The 21,669-nt window shown below is 50.3% G+C and overlaps 1 protein-coding gene across 2 annotated transcripts in view; it reads left to right on the forward strand.

The window, feature by feature from the left end:
- Nucleotides 1-6,294, forward strand: part of atp6ap1a (ATPase H+ transporting accessory protein 1a) — a 30,376-nt gene extending 24,082 nt beyond the window's left edge. For both annotated transcript variants that reach the window (XM_064921964.1, XM_064921965.1), the window contains exons 7-10: nt 3,505-3,662; nt 3,789-3,839; nt 3,924-4,161; nt 5,949-6,294. In XM_064921964.1, the coding sequence (XP_064778036.1) occupies nt 3,505-3,662; nt 3,789-3,839; nt 3,924-4,161; nt 5,949-6,158 (657 nt within the window). In that variant the 3' untranslated portion in view covers nt 6,159-6,294. The remainder of the gene's footprint in view (nt 1-3,504; nt 3,663-3,788; nt 3,840-3,923; nt 4,162-5,948) is intronic.
- The last annotated feature ends 15,375 nt before the right edge of the window (nt 6,295-21,669 follow it).

A 21,669-nucleotide genomic window follows, 5' to 3' on the forward strand; every position in this document is an offset into this window, starting at 1 on the left:
CACACACACACACACACTGCAGGTAAAGAGCCTCTTTACTTGGACAATAAATACACTATGAAATAATCAACTGAGTCTCATCAGGATATTGTAAACAAGTCTTGTAAACGAGTGATACAAGACATTCCACTCGCCCCAAAAATCTGCCAGAGTACATGGTACTCTTTACACTGCTGTGACGGGGTAACGGAGCAGTAGGTGGTGCTGCTGTGACGGGGTAACGGAGCAGTAGGTGGTGCTGCTGTAACTGGGTAACGGACCAGTAGGTGGTGCTGCTGTAACGGAGCAGTAGGTGGTACTGCTGTAACTGGGTAACGGAGCAGTAGGTGGTGCTGCTGTAACTGGGTAACGGAGCAGTAGGTGGTGCTGCTGTAACTGGGTAACGGAGCAGTAGGTGGTGCTGCTGTAACTGGGTAACGGAGCAGTAGGTGGTGCTGCTGTAACTGGGTAACGGAGCAGTAGGTGGTGCTGCTGTAACTGGGTAACGGAGCAGTAGGTGGTGCTGCTGTAACTGGGTAACGGAGCAGTAGGTGGTGCTGCTGTAACTGGGTAACGGAGCAGTAGGTGGTGCTGCTGTAACTGGATAACGGAGCAGTAGTTGGTGCTGCTGTAACTGGGTAACGGAGCAGTAGGTGGTGCTGCTGTAACTGGGTAACGGAGCAGTAGGTGGTGCTGCTGTAACTGGGTAACGGAGCAGTAGGTGGTGCTGCTGTAACTGGGTAACGGAGCAGTAGGTGGTGCTGCTGTAACTGGGTAACGGAGCAGTAGGTGGTGCTGCTGTAACTGGGTAACGGAGCAGTAGGTGGTGCTGCTGTAACTGGGTAACGGAGCAGTAGGTGGTGCTGCTGTAACTGGGTAACGGAGCAGTAGGTGGTGCTGCTGTGACGGGGTAACGGAGCAGTAGGTGGTGCTGCTGTGACTGGGTAACGGAGCAGTAGGTGGTGCTGCTGTAACTGGGTAACGGAGCAGTAGGTGGTGCTGCTGTGACGGGTAACGGAGCAGTAGGTGGTACTGCTGTAACGGGTAACGGAGCAGTAGGTGGTGCTGCTGTAACTGGGTAACGGAGCAATAGGTGGTGCTGCTGCTGTAACTGGGTAACGGAGCAGTAGGTGGTGCTGCTGCAACGGGGTAACGGAGCAGTAGGTGGTGCTGCTGCAACGGGGTAACGGAGCAGTAGGTGGTGCTGCTGTGACGGGGTAACGGAGCAGTAGGTGGTGCTGCTGTAACTGGGTAACGGACCAGTAGGTGGTGCTGCTGTAACGGAGCAGTAGGTGGTACTGCTGTAACTGGGTAACGGAGCAGTAGGTGGTGCTGCTGTAACTGGGTAACGGAGCAGTAGGTGGTGCTGCTGTAACTGGGTAACGGAGCAGTAGGTGGTGCTGCTGTAACTGGGTAACGGAGCAGTAGGTGGTGCTGCTGTAACTGGGTAACGGAGCAGTAGGTGGTGCTGCTGTAACTGGGTAACGGAGCAGTAGGTGGTGCTGCTGTAACTGGGTAACGGAGCAGTAGGTGGTGCTGCTGTAACTGGGTAACGGAGCAGTAGGTGGTGCTGCTGTAACTGGATAACGGAGCAGTAGTTGGTGCTGCTGTAACTGGGTAACGGAGCAGTAGGTGGTGCTGCTGTAACTGGGTAACGGAGCAGTAGGTGGTGCTGCTGTAACTGGGTAACGGAGCAGTAGGTGGTGCTGCTGTAACTGGGTAACGGAGCAGTAGGTGGTGCTGCTGTAACTGGGTAACAGAGCAGTAGGTGGTGCTGCTGTAACTGGGTAACGGAGCAGTAGGTGGTGCTGCTGTAACTGGGTAACGGAGCAGTAGGTGGTGCTGCTGTAACTGGGTAACGGAGCAGTAGGTGGTGCTGCTGTGACGGGGTAACGGAGCAGTAGGTGGTGCTGCTGTGACTGGGTAACGGAGCAGTAGGTGGTGCTGCTGTAACTGGGTAACGGAGCAGTAGGTGGTGCTGCTGTGACGGGGTAACGGAGCAGTAGGTGGTACTGCTGTAACGGGGTAACGGAGCAGTAGGTGGTGCTGCTGTAACTGGGTAACGGAGCAATAGGTGGTGCTGCTGCTGTAACTGGGTAACGGAGCAGTAGGTGGTGCTGCTGCAACGGGGTAACGGAGCAGTAGGTGGTGCTGCTGCAACGGGGTAACGGAGCAGTAGGTGGTGCTGCTGTGACGGGGTAACGGAGCAGTAGGTGGTGCTGCTGTGACGGAGCAGTAGGTGGTACTGCTGTAACTGGGTAACGGAGCAGTAGGTGGTGCTGCTGTAACTGGGTAACGGAGCAGTAGGTGGTACTGCTGTAACTGGGTAACGGAGCAGTAGGTGGTACTGCTGTAACTGGGTAACGGAGCAGTAGGTGGTGCTGCTGTAACGGAGCAGTAGGTGGTGCTGCTGTAACGGAGCAGTAGGTGGTGCTGCTGTAACTGGGTAACGGAGCAGTAGGTGGTGCTGCTGTAACTGGGTAACGGAGCAGTAGGTGGTGCTGCTGTAACTGGGTAACGGAGCAGTAGGTGGTGCTGCTGTAACTGGGTAACGGAGCAGTAGGTGGTGCTGCTGTAACTGGGTAACGGAGCAGTAGGTGGTGCTGCTGTGACGGGTAACGGAGCAGTAGGTGGTGCTGCTGTAACTGGGTAACGGAGCAGTAGGTGGTGCTGCTGTAACTGGGTAACGGAGCAGTAGGTGGTGCTGCTGTGACGGGGTAACGGAGCAGTAGGTGGTGCTGCTGTAACTGGGTAACGGAGCAGTAGGTGGTGCTGCTGTGACGGGGTAACGGAGCAGTAGGTGGTGCTGCTGTAACTGGGTAACGGAGCAGTAGGTGGTGCTGCTGTAACTGGGTAACGGAGCAGTAGGTGGTACTGCTGTAACGGGGTAACGGAGCAGTAGGTGGTGCTGCTGTGATGGGGTAACGGAGCAGTAGGTGGTGCTGCTGTGATGGGGTAACGGAGCAGTAGGTGGTACTGCTGTAACGGGGTAACGGAGCAGTAGGTGGTGCTGCTGTGATGGGGTAACGGAGCAGTAGGTGGTGGTGCTGTAACTGGGTAACGGAGCAGTAGGTGGTGCTGCTGTAACGGAGCAGTAGGTGGTGGTGCTGTGACGGGGTAACGGAGCAGTAGGTGGTGCTGTGACGGAGCAGTAGGTGGTGCTGCTGTAACGGAGCAGTCGGTGGTGCTGCTGTAACGGGGTAACGGAGCAGTAGGTGGTGCTGCTGTGACGGGGTAACGGAGCAGTAGGTGGTGCTGCTGTGACTGTGTAACGGAGCAGTAGGTGGTGGTGCTGTAACGGGGTAACGGAGCAGTAGGTGGTGGTGCTGTAACGGGGTAACGGAGCAGTCGTTGGTACTGTGATGGAGCAGTAGGTGCTGCTGTGACCTGGTAACGGAGCAGCAGAGAAGTTTAGCCTCATTTCATGCTCTTACTTGTTGTGGCAGTCGGCCAGATACAGCTGTTTTCTTTGTGCTGATTCTACCTTGAAGAGATTAGGATTTATTTCTGATCTTCTCTCCCCAGGAGGACGGAGCCGGCTGTATCATGCTGTGGGCGGAGAACCTGACCGTGAGCGTGCTCCGTGGTGGTCGCTGGGAACGACACGACCTCACCTCTCTGACCTTTGGAGAGGGAGTGACCCCTAGGCTCCAGGGCTCACTCTGCAACCAATCACACTCCAGGTCGGGGGTTTAGTGCTGGAACCATGGGAACAGCAGCCTTGTTGAACGTGGGAATGATTGGGATGAATTATGTTGTAGTCGATTTTTCTTTTAATAAAATATTTTTCTTTCATCTCTGTCTGTCAGTCTGGTTCTAAACTATGAGAATATCCTGGGACATCGCTCCTTCAAACTAGTGTGAGTTGACTGGAGACACACACACACACACACACTGTTACAAACCAAGACATTTGAACTCATTGTGTGTCTGTGTGTCTCCAGGTTTGCCATGTCCCAGCGCCACTACAAGGTGTCAGCTCGCCGCTGGTTCACGCTCGACGCCGTGGAGATAGAATACGACGGTCAGAAAGCAACGTTTAACGGGAGCCGTAACGTGTACGCGCCGGCTGAGTACTCCTACCGCTGTCAGTCAGTCACTAACTTCAGATACCCCCTCCTGGTTCCGCGCACCTCCAAAGACCCTGCTAACCAGTGGAGGGTCTCCTTCACGGACTTCCAGGTAGGGTCTGTGTTTCTGTGTAGGCAGTGTGTCTGAAACCAGACGGTACAATACAAGCTGACTATTGACACACTTTCTACTGTTGCTCTTTCTCCCCTCTCTCTCTCCCTATTCCCCCTCCGTGCTCTTTCTCCCCTCTCTCTCTCCCTATTCCCCCTCCGTGCTCTTTCTCCCCTCTCTCTCTCCCTATTCCCCCTCCGTGCTCTTTCTCCCCTCTCTCTCTCCCTATTCCCCCTCCGTGCTCTTTCTCCCCTCTCTCTCTCCCTATTCCCCCTCTGTGCTCTTTCTCCCCTCTCTCTCTCCCTATTCCCCCTCCGTGCTCTTTCTCCCTCTCTCTCTCCCTATTCCCCCTCCGTGCTCTTTCTCCCCTCTCTCTCTCCCTATTCCCCCTCCGTGCTCTTTCTCCCCTCTCTCTCTCCCTATTCCCCCTCCTCCGTGCTCTTTCTCCCCTCTCTCTCCCTATTCCCCCTCCTCCGTGCTCTTTCTCCCCTCTCTCTCTCCCTATTCCCCCTCTGTGCTCTTTCTCCCTCTCTCTCTCCCTATTCCCCCTCCTCCGTGCTCTTTCTCCCTCTCTCTCTCCCTATTCCCCCTCCTCCGTGCTCTTTCTCCCCTCTCTCTCTCCCTATTCCCCCTCCGTGCTCTTTCTCCCCTCTCTCTCTCCCTATTCCCCCTCTGTGCTCTTTCTCCCTCTCTCTCTCCCTATTCCCCCTCCCCTCCGTGCTCTTTCTCCCCTCTCTCTCTCCCTATTCCCCCTCCGTGCTCTTTCTCCCCTCTCTCTCTCCCTATTCCCCCTCCGTGCTCTTTCTCCCCTCTCTCTCTCCCCTATTCCCCCTCTGTGCTCTTTCTCGCCTCTCTCTCTCCCTATTCCCCCTCCGTGCTCTTTCTCCCCTCTCTCTCTCCCTATTCCCCCTCTGTGCTCTTTCTCCCCTCTCTCTCTCCCTATTCCCCCTCCTCCGTGCTCTTTCTCCCCTCTCTCTCCCTATTCCCCCTCCTCCGTGCTCTTTCTCCCCTCTCTCTCTCCCTATTCCCCCTCCGTGCTCTTTCTCCCCTCTCTCTCCCTATTCCCCCCCTCCGTGCTCTTTCTCCCCTCTCTCTCTCCCTATTCCCCCTCCTCCGTGCTCTTTCTCCCCTCTCTCTCTCCCTATTCCCCCTCCGTGCTCTTTCTCCCTCTCTCTCTCCCTATTCCCCCTCTGTGCTCTTTCTCCCTCTCTCTCTCCCTATTCCCCCTCCTCCGTGCTCTTTCTCCCCTCTCTCTCTCCCTATTCCCCCTCCTCCGTGCTCTTTCTCCCCTCTCTCTCTCCCTATTCCCCCTCCTCCGTGCTCTTTCTCCCCTCTCTCTCTCCCTATTCCCCCTCCTCCGTGCTCTTTCTCCCCTCTCTCTCTCCCTATTCCCCCTCCTCCGTGCTCTTTCTCCCCTCTCTCTCTCCCTATTCCCCCTCCTCCGTGCTCTTTCTCCCCTCTCTCTCTCCCTATTCCCCCTCCTCCGTGCTCTTTCTCCCCTCTCTCTCTCCCTATTCCCCCTCCTCCGTGCTCTTTCTCCCCTCTCTCTCTCCCTATTCCCCCTCCTCCGTGCTCTTTCTCCCCTCTCTCTCTCCCTATTCCCCCTCCTCCGTGCTCTTTCTCCCCTCTCTCTCTCCCTATTCCCCCTCCTCCGTGCTCTTTCTCCCCTCTCTCTCTCTTCTCCCCCACCCCCCTTCTATCACTCTCTCCCATCTCCCCTCTTTCTCTCACCACCCCCCCATCTCTCTCCCATGTCCTCTCTCTCCCGTCTCCCCACCCCCCTCTAGATCCAGGGTTTCAACGTGGCAGGGGGAGAGTTCTCCTATGCCAGTGACTGTGCAGGGTTCTTCAGTCCTGGTATCTGGATGGGACTGCTCACCAGTCTACTGATGCTCATGGTCCTGACCTACGGCCTCCATATGATCATGCAGCTACACACCATGGACCGTTTTGATGACCCCAAGGGACCTGCTATCTCCGTACCACAGACTGACTAACACACATACCACAAGCAAATAATGTTCCAAACACACACACACACCTTACACTACTTGTTGAGATCATTCCTTTAGTCACTATAGCAACCAGACCACTCAGCGCATACAAATTAATGTAATGAAGAAGGGGGATAGGGGCTGGAGGAGGGGGATAGGGGCCGGAGGAGGGGGATAGGGGCCGGAGGAGGGGGATAGGGGCCGGAGGAGGGGGTAGGGGCCGGAGGAGGGGGTAGGGGCCGGAGGAGGGGGATAGGGGCCGGAGGAGGGGTTAGGGGCCGGAGGAGGGGGGGGTAGGGGCCGGAGGAGGGGGGGTAGGGGGCCGGAGGAGGGGGTAGGGGCCGGAGGAGGGGGTAGGGGCCGGAGGAGGGGAGTAGGGGCCGGAGGAGGGGGGGGGTAGGGGCCGGAGGAGGGGGATAGGGGCCGGAGGAGGGGGGGGTAGGGGCCGGAGGAGGAGGGGGATAGGGGCCGGAGGAGGGGGGGTGGGGGCCGGAGGAGGGGGGGGGGAGGGGCCGGAGGGGGGGGGGTAGGGGCCGGAGGAGGGGGGGGGGTAGGGGCCGGAGGAGGAGGGGGATAGGGGCCGGAGGAGGGGGGGGTAGGGGCCGGAGGAGGAGGGGGATAGGGGCCGGAGGAGGGGGGGGTAGGTGCCGGAGGAGGAGGGGGATAGGGGCCGGAGGGAGGGGGGGGGGGGGGCCGGAGGAGGAGGGGGATAGGGGCCGGAGGAGGGGGGGGGGTAGGGGGGCCGGAGGAGGGGGGGGATAGGGGCCGGAGGAGGGGGGTAGGGGGCCGGAGGAGGAGGGGGATAGGGGCCGGAGGAGGGGGGGGTAGGGGCCGGAGGAGGAGGGGGATAGGGGCCGGAGTAGGGGGGGGATAGGGGCCGGAGGAGGGGGGGGATAGGGGCCGGAGGAGGGGGGGGATTGGGGCCGAATATTTCTGTTACTGAAGGGATGAGTGCGTCTGTCCATCGTTTTTGTTAACTTACTGTAAAGATTCTAAATTATCATGTTTAGTCAATACAGCCCATGTTGTTCTTTACGTGAATAGCAGCTCTATGATGTTATTATTATCAGCCCATGTTGTACTCTACGTGAATAGCAGCTCTATGATGTTATTATTATCAGCCCATGTTGTACTCTACGTGAATAGCAGCTCTATGATGTTATTATTATCAGCCCATGTTGTACTCTACGTGAATAGCGGCTCTATGATGATATGATATATATAAAAACGTGTTTGACCTTGTGATTGTGTCTATAGCAGCCTAGGGTAGTAGTTTATAGGTCAACTCGGACTGCTTCTGAAATGGCCTATTCCCTATATAGTACTTTTAACCAGAGCCCTATGGGTGTGGCCCTACGGACCCTGGTAGGGTGCCCTATGGGTGTGGCCCTACGGACCCTGGTAGGGTGCCCTATGGGTGTGGCCCTACGGACCCTGGTAGGGTGCCCTATGGGTGTGGCCCTACGGACCCTGGTAGGGTGCCCTATGGGTGTGGCCCTACGGACCCTGGTAGGGTGCCCTATGGGTGTGGCCCTACGGACCCTGGTAGGGTGCCCTATGGGTGTGGCCCTACGGACCCTGGTAGGGTGCCCAATGGGTGTGGCCCTACGGACCCTGGTAGGGTGCCCTATGGGTGTGGCCCTACGGACCCTGGTAGGGAGCCATATGGGTGTGGCCCTACGGACCCTGGTAGGGAGCCCTATGGGTGTGGCCCTACGGACCCTGGTAGGGTGCCCTATGGGTGTGGCCCTACGGACCCTGGTAGGGTGCCCTATGGGTGTGGCCCTACGGACCCTGGTAGGGTGCCCTATGGGTGTGGCCCTACGGACCCTGGTAGGGTGCCCTATGGGCGTGGCCCTACGGACCCTGGTAGGGTGCCATTTCAGAAGCAGACTGGGTTTTACTGGCGTTGTTTTGTGTGTTTTTAGATGTGTGCAGTGTAACAGGGAGTTATTCTATGCTTCAATGGAACTGAAGGGACACAGTGGTACCATGAAGGTACATCAATACATAAATGTTACTATGAGGTTTACAATGTGACTTAACAGTTAAATGTTACTATGAGGTTTACAATGTGACTTAACAGTTAAATGTTGCTACGAGGGAAGGTTGAGACCCCCATGGATCAGGTCAGAATGTTCTGGACACACCTCTTGACCAGACAGTCAGGTATTAGGGGTCAGAGGTTAGGGAGCGAGGGGGGTGATGACCAGAGGGTTAGATGACCCTCTGTGTTTACTGTGAACAAGGAGAGGTGTTTCTGTTATTGATTTATTGATTGTTCTGTGGTTTATTTAAGTTGGATGTTACTGATGATGCTGTTAAATTGACTTCCTGTTGAACTGAAGAGGCTGTTGTCTGGTCCTCTATCATTCGTAGAGGATTAATCTATTATAACCATGTCTCCGGTCCTGTGCTACTGTTGTGCTTCTGTGATTCTCCCCCCCCTCTCTCACACACACACACAGGTATGTTTTCACTTTTCAGAATATTGTAAATAAAGACGCTGCCTAAACATGGTTCAGGGTGAATCTAGTCTATATGCTGCTTCGGGCTCTATTCATCCTGCACACCTAGCTACCAGCAGTGGTGTAAAGCACTTAAGTAAAATTACTTTCACGTTTTTTGTGTATCTGTACTTTACTATTTACATTTTTACTTTTATTTCACTACATTCCTAAAGACAAGGATGTACTTTTTACTCTTTACATTTTCCCCGACACCCAAAAGTACTCGTTACATTTGGAATGCTGAGCAGGATAGAACTGGTCATCCCTACTGCCTCTGATCTGGAGGACTCACTAAACAGAGAACATCCCTGGTTATCCCTACTGCCTCTGATCTGGAGGACTCACTAAACAGAGAACATCCCTGGTCCTCCCGACTGCCTCTGATCTGGAGGACTCACTAAACAGAGAACATCCCTGGTCCTCCCTACTGCCTCTGATCTGGAGGACTCACTAAACAGAGAACATCCCTGGTCCTCCCGACTGCCTCTGATCTGGAGGACTCACTAAACAGAGAACATCCCTGGTCCTCCCGACTGCCTCTGATCTGGAGGACTCACTAAACAGAGAACATCCCTGGTCACCCCTACTGCCTCTGATCTGGAGGACTCACTAAACAGAGAACATCCCTGGTCCTCCCTACTGCCTCTGATCTGGAGGACTCACTAAACAGAGAACATCCCTGGTCATCCCTACTGCCTCTGATCTGGAGGACTCACTAAACAGAGAACATCCCTGGTCATCCCTACTGCCTCTGGTCTGGAGGACTCACTAAACAGAGAACATCCCTGGTCCTCCCTACTGCCTCTGATCTGGAGGACTCACTAAACAGAGAACATCCCTGGTCATCCCTACTGCCTCTGGTCTGGAGGACTCACTAAACAGAGAATATCCCTGGTCATCTCTACTGTCTCTGATCTGGATGCTATCCACTCACTTAAAACAAATGCTTTGTTTCTAGGTTAAAATTGTGCCATCTGGCTTCCTTAAGATAAGGAATTTGAAACTTTATACATTTACTTTTGATATTTCAATATATTAAAACCAAATACTTTTAGACTTTTACTCAGTAAGTATTTTACTGGGTGACTCACTTTTACTTGAGTCATTTTCAATTGCAGTGTCTTAACTTTTACTCAGGTATTACATTGAGTACTTTTTCCACCACTGGCTACCAGGACCAGGTGAGACCAGGGGCCTCGTTTATACAACGGACTTACGATCAATTCTGATCTTCAGTATGACTTGCACAGAAAACCACATCAGTAGTTATTTATAAAACCTTACTTTGACGTGGAAATAATCTTATCTCTACTCAGTCTAGACTAGTAGTAGTTATTTATGTGATTTTCCTTCAGGTTATGTGTGGCTATTCTTTCCCCTACAGTTTAAGGTCAGACCATTTATTTCCCTTCCTGTTTAAGGTCAGACCATTTATTTCCCCTACAGTTTAAGGTCAGACCATTTATTTCCCCTACAGTTTAAGGTCAGACCATTTATTTCCCTTTCAGTTTAAGGTCAGACCATTTATTTCCCCTACAGTTTAAGGTCAGACCATTTATTTCCCCCTACAGTTTAAGGTCAGACCATTTATTTCCCCTACAGTTTAAGGTCAGACCATTTATTTCCCTTTCAGTTTAAGGTCAGACCATTTATTTCCCCTACAGTTTAAGGTCAGACCATTTATTTCCCCTACAGTTTAAGGTCAGACCATTTCTTTCCCTTTCAGTTTAAGGTCAGACCATTTATTTCCCCTACAGCTTAAGGACATACCATTTATTTCCCCTACAGTTTAAGGTCAGACCATTTATTTCCCTTCCTGTTTAAGGTCAGACCATTTATTTCCCCTACAGTTTAAGGTCAGACCATTTATTTCCCCTACAGTTTAAGGTCAGACCATTTATTTCCCCTACAGTTTAAGGTCAGACCATTTCTTTCCCTTTCAGTTTAAGGTCAGACCATTTATTTCCCCTACAGTTTAAGGTCAGACCATTTATTTCCCTTTCAGTTTAAGGTCAGACCATTTATTTCCCTTTCAGTTTAAGGTCAGACCATTTATTTCCCTTTCAGTTTAAGGTCAGACCATTTCTTTCCCCTACAGTTTAAGGTCAGACCATTTATTTCCCCTACAGTTTAAGGTCAGACCGTTTATTTCCCCTACAGTTTAAGGTCAGACCATTTATTTCCCCTACAGTTTAAGGTCAGACCATTTATTTCCCCTACAGTTTAAGGTCAGACCATTTATTTCCCTTTCAGTTTAAGGACAGACCATTTATTTCCCCTACAGTTTAAGGTCAGACCATTTATTTCCCTTTCAGTTTAAGGTCAGACCATTTATTTCCCCTACAGTTTAAGGTCAGACCATTTATTTCCCTTTCAGTTTAAGGTCAGACCATTTATTTCCTCTACAGTTTAAGGTCAGACCATTTATTTCCCCTACAGTTTAAGGTCAGACCATTTCTTTCCCCTACAGTTTAAGGTCAGACCATTTATTTCCCCTACAGTTTAAGGTCAGACCATTTATTTCCCCTACAGTTTAAGGTCAGACCATTTATTTCCCCTACAGTTTAAGGTCAGACCATTTCTTTCCCTTTCAGTTTAAGGTCAGACCATTTATTTCCCTTTCAGTTTAAGGTCAGACCATTTTTTTCCCCTTTCAGTTTAAGGTCAGACCATTTATTTCCCCTATGTTACGACAAATGAGTGAGGAGGTGTGGAGTCAGGCGCAGAGAGCAAAAGATGTGGGAAAAAACACGCTTTAATGTCCAGGAAAAATAACAAAAAAGTAGGAAAGTAGGAAAACAAATGATCAGAAATAATAACGGACAGCGCGAAACCCAAAATACAAACAAAATACACTCAAACACAGAACAGACGAACAAGCCCGCACGAAACAGAAGCGGGCTGAACAAACTATATATAACCCACCCTAACAACCAAACAAGAAACAGGTGATACCAATCAGACAAAACCAAAGGAACACAGAACAACGGATCGGTGATAGCTAGTAAACCGGCGACGATGACCGCCGAGCGCCACCCGAACAAGAAGGGGAGTCACCTTCGGTAATATTCGTGACAGTATCCCCCCTGACGCGCAGCCCCCGCAGCGCGCCGACGCTGGCCTCGGGGACGACCCGGGGGCCGAGGAGCCGGGCGATCCGGACGGAGGCGATGGAACTCTCTCAACATAGATGGATCTAGAATATCCCTCACCGGAACCCAGCACCTCTCCTCCGGACCGTACCCCTCCCAGTCAACGAGGTACTGCAAGCCCCTCACCCGGCGTCTCGAGTCCAGAATAGCTCGTATCGTGTACGCCGGGGACCCCTCGATGTCCAGAGGGGGCGGAGGAACCTCCGGAACCTCACCTTCCTGCATGGGACCAGCTACCACCGTCCTGAGAAGAGACACATGAAACGAGGGGTTAATACGATAATACGAAGGAAGTAATAATCGATAACAAACCTCGTTTATTCTCCTCAGGACTTTAAATGGCCCTATACACTGCGGCCCCAGCTTCCGGCAGGGCAAGCGGAGGGGCAGGTTTCGGGTCGAGAGCCAGACCCTGTCCCCAGGTGCAAACACGGGTGCCTCACTGCGGTGACGGTCAGCGCTCTTCTTCTGCCTCACACTCGCTTGGCGTAATGACTCTTGGACAGCCCTCCAGGTCTCCTTAGAGCGCTGCACCCACTCCTCCACCGCAGGAGCCTCAGTCTGGCTCTGATGCCACGGTGCCAGGACTGGCTGGTACCCCAACACGCACTCAAATGGTGACATGTTGGTAGAGGAGTGGCTTAGTGAGTTCTGGGCTATTTCTGCCCAGGGAATATATCTCGCCCACTCCCCTGGCCGGTCCTGGCAATACGACCGCAGAAACCTACCCACCTTCTGGTTCACTCTCTCCACCTGCCCATTACTCTCCGGGTGATACCCTGAGGTCAGGCTGACCGAGACCCCCAAACGTTCCATAAATGCCCTCCAAACACGGGAGATAAACTGGGGGCCCGATCAGAAACTATAACCTCGGGCACCCCGTAGTGCCGGAAGACATGGGTGAAAAGAGCTTCCGCAGTCTGTAGGGCCGTAGGGAGACCGGGCAATGGGATAAGACGGCAGGACTTAGAGAACCGATCCACAACGACCAGGATCGTTGTGTTACCCTGAGAGGGGGGAAGGTCAGTAAGAAAATCCACCGATAGATGGGTCCACGGCCGTTGTGGAACGGGAAGAGGTTGTAATTTACCTCGTGGCAGGTGTCTAGGAGCCTTACTCTGGGCGCACACCGAACAGGAGGAGACATAGAATCGCACATCCCTCCTCAAAGTGGGCCTCCAGTACTTCCTCTGAAGACCTCGCACTGTCCTAAAAATACCTGGGTGACCCGACGAGGGTAGACGATGAGCCCATCGAATCAATTGATCACGAACAGCAAGCGGCACATACCTACGACCCTCCGGACACTGTGGAGGCGCAGGTTCCTCCCTTAGCGCCCGCTCGATGTCCGCGTCCACATCCCATACTACTGGTGCCACCAGCTTAGCTGCCGGAATGATGGGAGTAGGATCGATGGACCTGTCCTCAGTGTCATAGAGTCTTGACAGCGTGTCGGCCTTAGTGTTGAGGGAACCTGGTCTATACGAGATAGTAAAACGAAATCTGGTGAAATACATGGCCCATCTTGCCTGACGAGGATTCAGTCTCCTAGCTGATCGGATATACTCCAGGTTACGGTGGTCAGTCCAGATAAGGAAAGGGTGCTTAGCCCCCTCAAGCCAGTGTCTCCACACCTTCAGGGCCTTAACCATAGCCAACAACTCCCTATCCCCCACATCATAATTATCCTCCGCTGGCCCGAGTTTCTTCGAAAAAAAAGGCACAGGGGCGGAGCTTCGGTGGCGCACCCGAACGCTGTGAGAGCACCGCTCCAACCCCAGCCTCGGATGCGTCCACCTCTACTATAAACGCCAAAGAAGGGTCCGGATGCGACAACACCGGCGCCTCAGTGAACATCGCATTCGACTTACGAAAAGCTCCGTCCGCCTCTGCTGACCACTGTAAACGCACCGGCCCCCCCTTCAGCAGTGAGGTAATAGGGGCAGCTACCTGACCAAAACCCCGGATAAACCTCCGGTAGTAATTGGCAAACCCCAAGAACCGCTGCACCTCCTTTACCGTGGTCGGAGTCGGCCAATTACGCACGGCCTTTACGCGGTCACCCTCCATTACCAACCCAGAGCTGGAAATGCGATAACCCAGGAAGGAAACTGATCGTTTGGAAAACTCACATTTCTCCGCCTTCACATACAGGTAATGCTCCAGCAGTCATCTAAGAACCTTGCACACCAGAGATACATGCGCAGTGCGTGTAGCGGAGTAGATCAAAATATCGTCAATATACACCACTACACCCTGTCCGTGCAGGTCTCTGAGAATCTTATCCATGAAGGATTGAAATATAGCTGGAGCATTCTTTAAACCGTATGGCATGACGAGGTATTCATAATGGCCAGAAGTAGTGCTAAATGCAGTTTTCCACTCATCTCCATCCCGAATACGCACCAGATTATAAGCACTCCTGAGATCCAGTTTAGTGAAGAACTGCGCTCCGTGAAATGATTCCACTGCCGTAGCAATGAGAGGTAGTGGGTAACTAAAACCCACCGTGATGGAATTTAGACCTCTATAATCAATACACGGACGCAAACCACCATCTTTCTTCACAAAAAAGAAACTCGAAGAGACAGGTGACATGGAGGGCCGAATGTACCCCTGTCCCAGAGCCTCGGTGAGATAAGTTTCCATAGCCACCGTCTCCTCCTGGGACAAAGGATACACATGACTCCTGGGGAGTGCAGCGTTACCCTGGAGGTTTATCACGCAATCCCCCTGCCTATGGGGTGGTAATTGGGTCGCCTTCTTTTTACTGAAAGCGATAGCCAAATCGTCATACTCAGCTGGAATGCGCACGGTGGAAACCTGGTCTGGACTCTCCACCGTTGTCGCACCGATGGAAACCCCTACACACCTGCCTGAACACTCATCAGACCACCCCTGGAGAGTTCCCTGTTTCCACGAAATCGTAGGATTATGAATAGCTAGCCAGGGAATCCCCAGCACCACTGGAAACGCAGGTGAATCGATAAGGAACAAACTAATTCGCTCCTTGTGATTCCCCTGCGTAATCATCTCCAATGAAATTGTGGCTTTCCTCACCAGCCCTGACCCTAATGGTCGACTATCTAAAGAGTGCACGGGAAAAGGGGGGTCTACTTTTACTAACGGAATCCTCAACCTCTGCGCGAGTCCTCGATCTATAAAGTTTCCAGCTGCACCTGAATCTACCAGTGCCTTATGCTGGAGAGAAGGAGAATAATTAAGGAAACAAATTAATAAGAACATGTGACCAACAGGATACTCTGGGAGAGTGTGGTGCTTACTCACCTGGGGTGACCGAGGAGTGTTCTGCCTGCCTTCTCAATTCCCAGATGAATTCCTCCAGCACCGACCAGACGTGTGCCCTCTCCGGCCACAACTGGTACAGGAGGAGCTTCCTCCTCCGATCTCCCTAGACGCGGTCCCTCCTAGCTCCATCGGGATAGGAGCAGGAGGGTCAGGAGGTAGAACTGACAGGACCCTTTCAGAACGTCCATATTTCGGTGCGGGCTTCTGTTACGACAAATGAGTGAGGAGGTGTGGAGTCAGGCGCAGAGAGCAAAAGATGTGGAAAAAAAACACGCTTTAATGTCCAGGAAAAATAACATGAACAAAAGTAGGAAAACAAATGATCAGAAATAATAACGGACAGCGCGAAACCCAAAATACAAACAAAATACACTCAAACACAGAACAGACGAACAAGCCCGCACGAAACAGAAGCGGGCTGAACAAACTAGCTAAAATCTAGCTAAAATTGTCCCTTTCCTAAATTAGCCATGGATGGAGATAGGGATTTGGACTTGTGGTTTTACTTAATTCTCTGTACTGACCAATGATTATAACAGTGATTCTGATCCAACCATAATTCATACATTCCCCTGAGAGGATGGAAGGTCTCCACATCCATAGGATGATATAGAAGGTCCAATGGCCTAATGTAGAGTATTACAGGTCATACAATAAGTTTTGTAGTGATTCATTATGTTGATGATGTAAATCATATTTGCTGGTCTATGGTGTGTAATGAGGAGCAACCAGACGCTCCTGGTCTGTGGTGTGTAATGAGGAGCAACCAGACGCTCCTGGTCTGTGGTGTGTAATGAGGAGCAACCAGACGCTCCTGGTCTGTGGTGTGTAATGAGGAGCAACCAGACGCTGCTGCTCTGTGGTGTGTAATGAGGAGCAACCAGACGCTGCTGGTCTGTGGTGTGTAATGAGGAGCAACCAGATGCTGCTGGTCTGTGGTGTGTAATGAGAAGCAACCAGACGCTGCTGGTCTGTGGTGTGTAATGAAGAGCAACCAGACGCTCCTGGTCTGTGGTGTGTAATGAGGAGCAACCAGACGCTGCTGGTCTGTGGTGTGTAATGAGGAGCAACCAGACGCTGCTAGTCTGTGGTGTGTAATGAGGAGCAACCAGACGCTGCTGGTCTGTGGTGTGTAATGAGGAGCAACCAGACGCTGCTGGTCTGTGGTGTGTAATGAGGAGCAACCAGACGCTGCTGGTCTGTGGTGTGTAATGAGGAGCAACCAGACGCTCCTGGTCTGTAGTGTGTAATGAGGAGCAACCAGACGCTGCTGGTCTGTGGTGTGTAATGAGGAGCAACCAGACGCTACACTTGACGCAGTTATGTAATTGCTTATTCCAGTTACTGATAAGCACGTATGACTTACTGACAAGTCATTAAGGAAATTGGTGAATTCACCTTCTGACATCAGTGGAACAGCCACTTTACAATAGTGCATCTAAATCATTTAAGGGGGGGGGGGGGGGTGAGAAGGATTGCTTTATCCTATCCTAGGTATTCCTTGAAGAGGTGGGGTTTCAGGTGTCTCCGGAAGGTGGTGATTGACTCCGCTGTCACCTTAAATTACATTTTGGGGAAAAAAAGCCAACTCGGCTCCATCATTCATTGAATCAGATGGTTCATTCATCAAAGCCCACTGATATTGCAAACTACTTGAATGACTTTTTCATTGGCAAGATAAGCAAACTTAGGGATGACATGCCAGCAACAAACACTGACACTACACATCCAAGTATATCTGACCAAATTATGAAGGACAAGAATTGTACTTTTGAATTCCGTAAAGTCAGTGTGGAAGAGGTGAACATATTATTGTTGTCTATCAACAATGACAAGCCACCTGGTTCTGACAACTTGGATGTAAAATTACTGAGGAAAATTGTGGACGATATTGTCACTACCATTTGCCATGTCTTCAATTTAAGCCTACTAGAAAGTGTGTACCCTCAGGCCTGGAGGGAAGCTAAAGTCATTCCTTGTAAACTGTTATGGTCAAAACATATAGATTTAATGGTTGTAAAAATGGTGAGAGATCTGTCTAATTTTTTTAACCTTTATTTAACTTGGCAAGTGAGAGCGTATTTACAATGACGGCCGAGGAACAATGGGTGAACTGCCGTGCTCAGGGGCAGAACAACAGATTCTTACCATGTCAGCTCATCAGTCGCTCTTGGCCAGTCTCTCTTGGCCAGTCTCTCCTGGCCAGTCTCTCTTGGCCAGTCTCTCTTGGCCAGTCTCTCTTGGCCAGTCTCACCTGGCCAGTCTCTCTTGGCCAGTCTCTCCTGACCGGTCTCTCTTGGCCGGTCTCTCTTGGCCGGTCTCTCTTGGCCAGTCTCTCCTGGCCGGTCTCTCTTGGCCGGTCTCTCTTGGCCAGTCTCTCTTGGCCAGTCTCTCCTGGCCAGTCTCTCTTGGCCAGTCTCTCTTGGCCAGTCTCTCCTGGCCAGTCTCTCCTGGCCAGTCTCTCTTGGCCAGTCTCTCTTGGCCAGTCTCTCCTGGCCAGTCTCTCCTGGCCAGTCTCTCTTGGCTGAGAGTTGAGGAAAGAGTAAGTTACTTCTTCTTTTTATAAAAAACCATTGTGTTGGAAACTCCAAATTGTTTGCATCGTCGACTTAGACACAGCACTGACACACACACTTATCCCACCAGGGGTATTTTCACAGTCCCAAGGTCCAGAACACATTCAAGGAAACATACAGAGCACGGAACACCTTTCCATCTTAGCGCAAGTGAACAGCAAACCTGGTTTAAAAAAAACAAATAAAGCAACACCTCTCCCCCATGTGACCTAATGGTTGTGTGTATGTACTGACATGTGACCTACTGGTTGTGTGTATGTACTGACATGTGACCTACTGGTTGTGTGTACTGACATGTGACCTACTGGTTGCGTGTATGTACTGACATGTGACCTACTGGTTGTGTGTATGTACTGACATGTGACCTACTGGTTGTGTGTATGTACTGACATGTGACCTACTGGTTGTGTGTACTGACATGTGACCTACTGGTTGCGTGTATGTACTGACATGTGACCTACTGGTTGCGTGTATGTACTGACATGTGACCTACTGGTTGTGTGTATGTACTGACATGTGACCTACTGGTTGTGTGTATGTACTGACATGTGACCTACTGGTTGTGTGTATGTACTGACATGTGACCTACTGGTTGTGTGTACTGACATGTGACATACTAACACGCTACCGCTAACCTTACCCGAAACTCCACAGGCTTGCAGTGTCGTGTCTTTACTATCATTAAATTGAAGACTTAGTTTTTATCAAAGATTCTCTGTAATTAGTATTACGCGATCAAACTGATTAATCATGTAACTGTAATTAACTAGGAAGTCGTGGCACCAAGGTACATTTTCAGATTACAAAGTTATAATTTCCCAATATAACTTTTCAGATATTTTATCTGATCAATTTGTCTTCGAATTAATGAATTATTTACTTTACCTCACGTTAGTCTCACGTTAGTCTCGTTGTAAATTGTTGGTTATCTGCACGAACCCAGTCTTCACTATGAGTCATCCAGACATCAATTGTCTTAAATCATTTATTTACAATCTAAGTAATTCACTGTAACGGCTTTCTTCCAACTCCTCCTCTGACGAAGAGGTGGAACAAGGATCGGACCAAAATGCAATGTGGTTCGTTCGATACATCTTTAATAATGAAGAACACGAACAATACAAAATAACAAATGTCGAAAACCGAAACAGCCCTGACTGGTGCAACAAACACAGAGACAGGAACAATCACCCATAAACACACAGTGAAACCCAGGCTACCTAAATATGGTTCCCAATCAGAGACAACGATAATCACCTGACTCTGATTGAGAACCGCCTCAGGCAGCCACAGACCAATCTATACACCCCACACAACCCCAAGAAGAAACACACTACAAATAAACCTATGTCACACCCTGGCCTGACCCAATAAATGAAAATAACATAATAAATATAGGCCAGGGCGTGACATTCACAGGAATGCATAAACAAAAAGTAGATAGTTACAAGGAAATGATAACTGAGTTCCCCTAGTGGGATAAACCGGCATCGCGGCTTGGTGGACAAAAGGGAAGTGGGGGTCGACTGAGATGAGACACTACAAAGTTGATAATTATAACAATTGAAATGGTAATCCTTTGCACATGAACTCTCACTCATTCAGGAAATAATGCAATCAATATATATATTTACGCTCAGTGTGTCGTCGGGATCTTTGTTGAAAAGTTAGTTTCTGTGGGAGAGTTTTCGTCCTCTCTCTCTCTCTATGTCGTGGTTAGAGGGGATAGTTCAAAGCGACATTCATGTTGTTGTAGCATGGATGTTTCGACGGTTGTCGTTCTTCACGTTCAATGATACTGAATTCCTAGCTGCAGACTAGTAATTAATATCAAAGACTTGTTCTTATTCTGTCGGTATCGATAGTCTTAGAGTTTAACCACGTGGTATGGTTAAAAGATTCAGCAATGGTCTGCAACCTTCGTCCTCTCCTAATGGAGAAAAGCATGGTCTGGTGATAATTTCTCAAAGTTGGGTTTTGTTCAGAATTGCAGAAAAGGGCTGTCCCAGGATGCCCGACCCTAACTGGGCTCATGGGCGGTCCGCTGATTTAGTTAAACTCAAAAAGGAATTGGAGTTTCCTTATGCATTAGGGGGCGCTATTAAAACATTTGGATGAAAAACGTTCCCGTTTTAAACAAGATATTTTGTCACGAAAATATGCTCGACTATGCATATAATTGACAGCTTTGGAAAGAAAACACTCTGACGTTTCCAAAACTGCAAAGATAGTCTGTGAGTGCCACAGAACTGATGTTACAGGCGAAACCCAGATAAAAATCCAACCAGGAAGTGCCGCATTTTTTGAAACCGCCTCATGCCAGTGACTCCTTATATGGCTGTGAATGAGCTACGAATGAGCTTACGTTTTCCACATTTTCCTCAAGGTGTCTACAGCATTGTGACGTCTTTTTAGGCATTTCCATTGAAGAATGGCTGTAAGGGACCATATATAGCATGTGGTCACATGGTGTCTCCCTCAGAAAAACTCACGTAAAATACTGAGGTAGCCATTTTTCCAATCGCTTCTTATGAGAAACCAATTTCCTCGACGGATATATTATCGAATATATATGTTAAAAACACCTTGAGGATGGATCCTAAACAACGTTTGCCGTGTTTTTATCGATATTATGGAGTAAATTTTGAAAAAAGTTTGGCGTTAGTGTTACCTAGCCTCAGGGCAGTGGTGACAGTGTTACCTTGCCTCAGTGCAGTGGTGACAGTGTTACCGAGCCTCAGGGCAGTGTTTCCTAGCCTCAGGGCAGTGGTGACAGTGTTACCTAGCCTCAGTGCAGTGTTACCTCTCCTCAGTGCAGTGTTACCTAGCCTCAGGGCAGTGGTGACAGTGTTACCTAGCCTCAGGGCAGTGTTACCTAGTGTGTGTGTGTGTGTGTATGTGATGTCTCTAGTGTGTGTGTGTGTATGTGATGTCTCTGTTGTGTGTGTATGTGTGATGTCTCTAGTGTGTGTGTGTGATGTCTTTAGTGTGTGTGTGTGTGTGTGTGTGTGTGTGTGTGTGTGTGTGTGTGTGTGTGTGTGTGTGTGTGTGTGTGTGTGTGTGTGTGTGTGTGTGTGTGGAGAGAGTAAAGACATCCACATTTACCTTGACAGAAAAATACTTAAACATCTTTATTGTGTTAAAATACTGTCTAACAGACAAGGTTATTTTCATTCTGGAATACTGACTAACAACCTAAAGGACTGATACATTACAGTTACTACTGTATCAGTTACTATTCAATACTACTAACATTACAGTTACTACTGTATCAGTTATAATTCAATACTACTAACATTACAGTTATAATTCAATTCTTGGTTAAGACAGGCTAACACCAAGCCACACTAGCAGAAGCTAAAAAAAAAAAACATGTTAAGATTAGCATTATGAACACACTGGACTAGCATTAGGCTAATCTCTATACCAATATACTATGCTACGCTAAGCAAACCCCTATACCAACACACTATGCTAGGCTAGCACTTGCACACAGCTAATCACTGTGTGGGGAAAGGAAGCTACATGTTGCTAAGCTAGTTACAGTAATAAGAGGTGCATGTTTCTCCTCTATAACTGATAATGATTATGGTGGGGAGGGAGGACAGAGGGAGGAAGAGAGGGATGATGGGGAGGGAGGATAGAGGGATGATGGGGAGGGAGGACAGAGGGATGATGGGGAGGGAGGACAGAGGGAGGAAGAGAGGAATGATGGGGAGGGAGGATAGAGGGATGATGGAGAGGGAGGACAGAGGGAGGAAGAGAGGAATGATGGGGAGGGAGGATAGAGGGATGATGGGGAGGGAGGACAGAGGGATGATGGGGAGGGAGGACAGAGGGAGGAAGAGAGGAATGATGGGGAGGGAGGATAGAGGGATGATGGAGAGGGAGGACAGAGGGAGGAAGAGAGGAATGATGGGGAGGGAGGATAGAGGGATGATGGGGAGGGAGGACAGAGGGATGATGG

The sequence above is a fragment of the Oncorhynchus masou genome, chromosome 18, assembly GCF_036934945.1.
Source record: "Oncorhynchus masou masou isolate Uvic2021 chromosome 18, UVic_Omas_1.1, whole genome shotgun sequence".
Taxonomy (NCBI): Eukaryota; Metazoa; Chordata; class Actinopteri; order Salmoniformes; family Salmonidae; genus Oncorhynchus; species Oncorhynchus masou.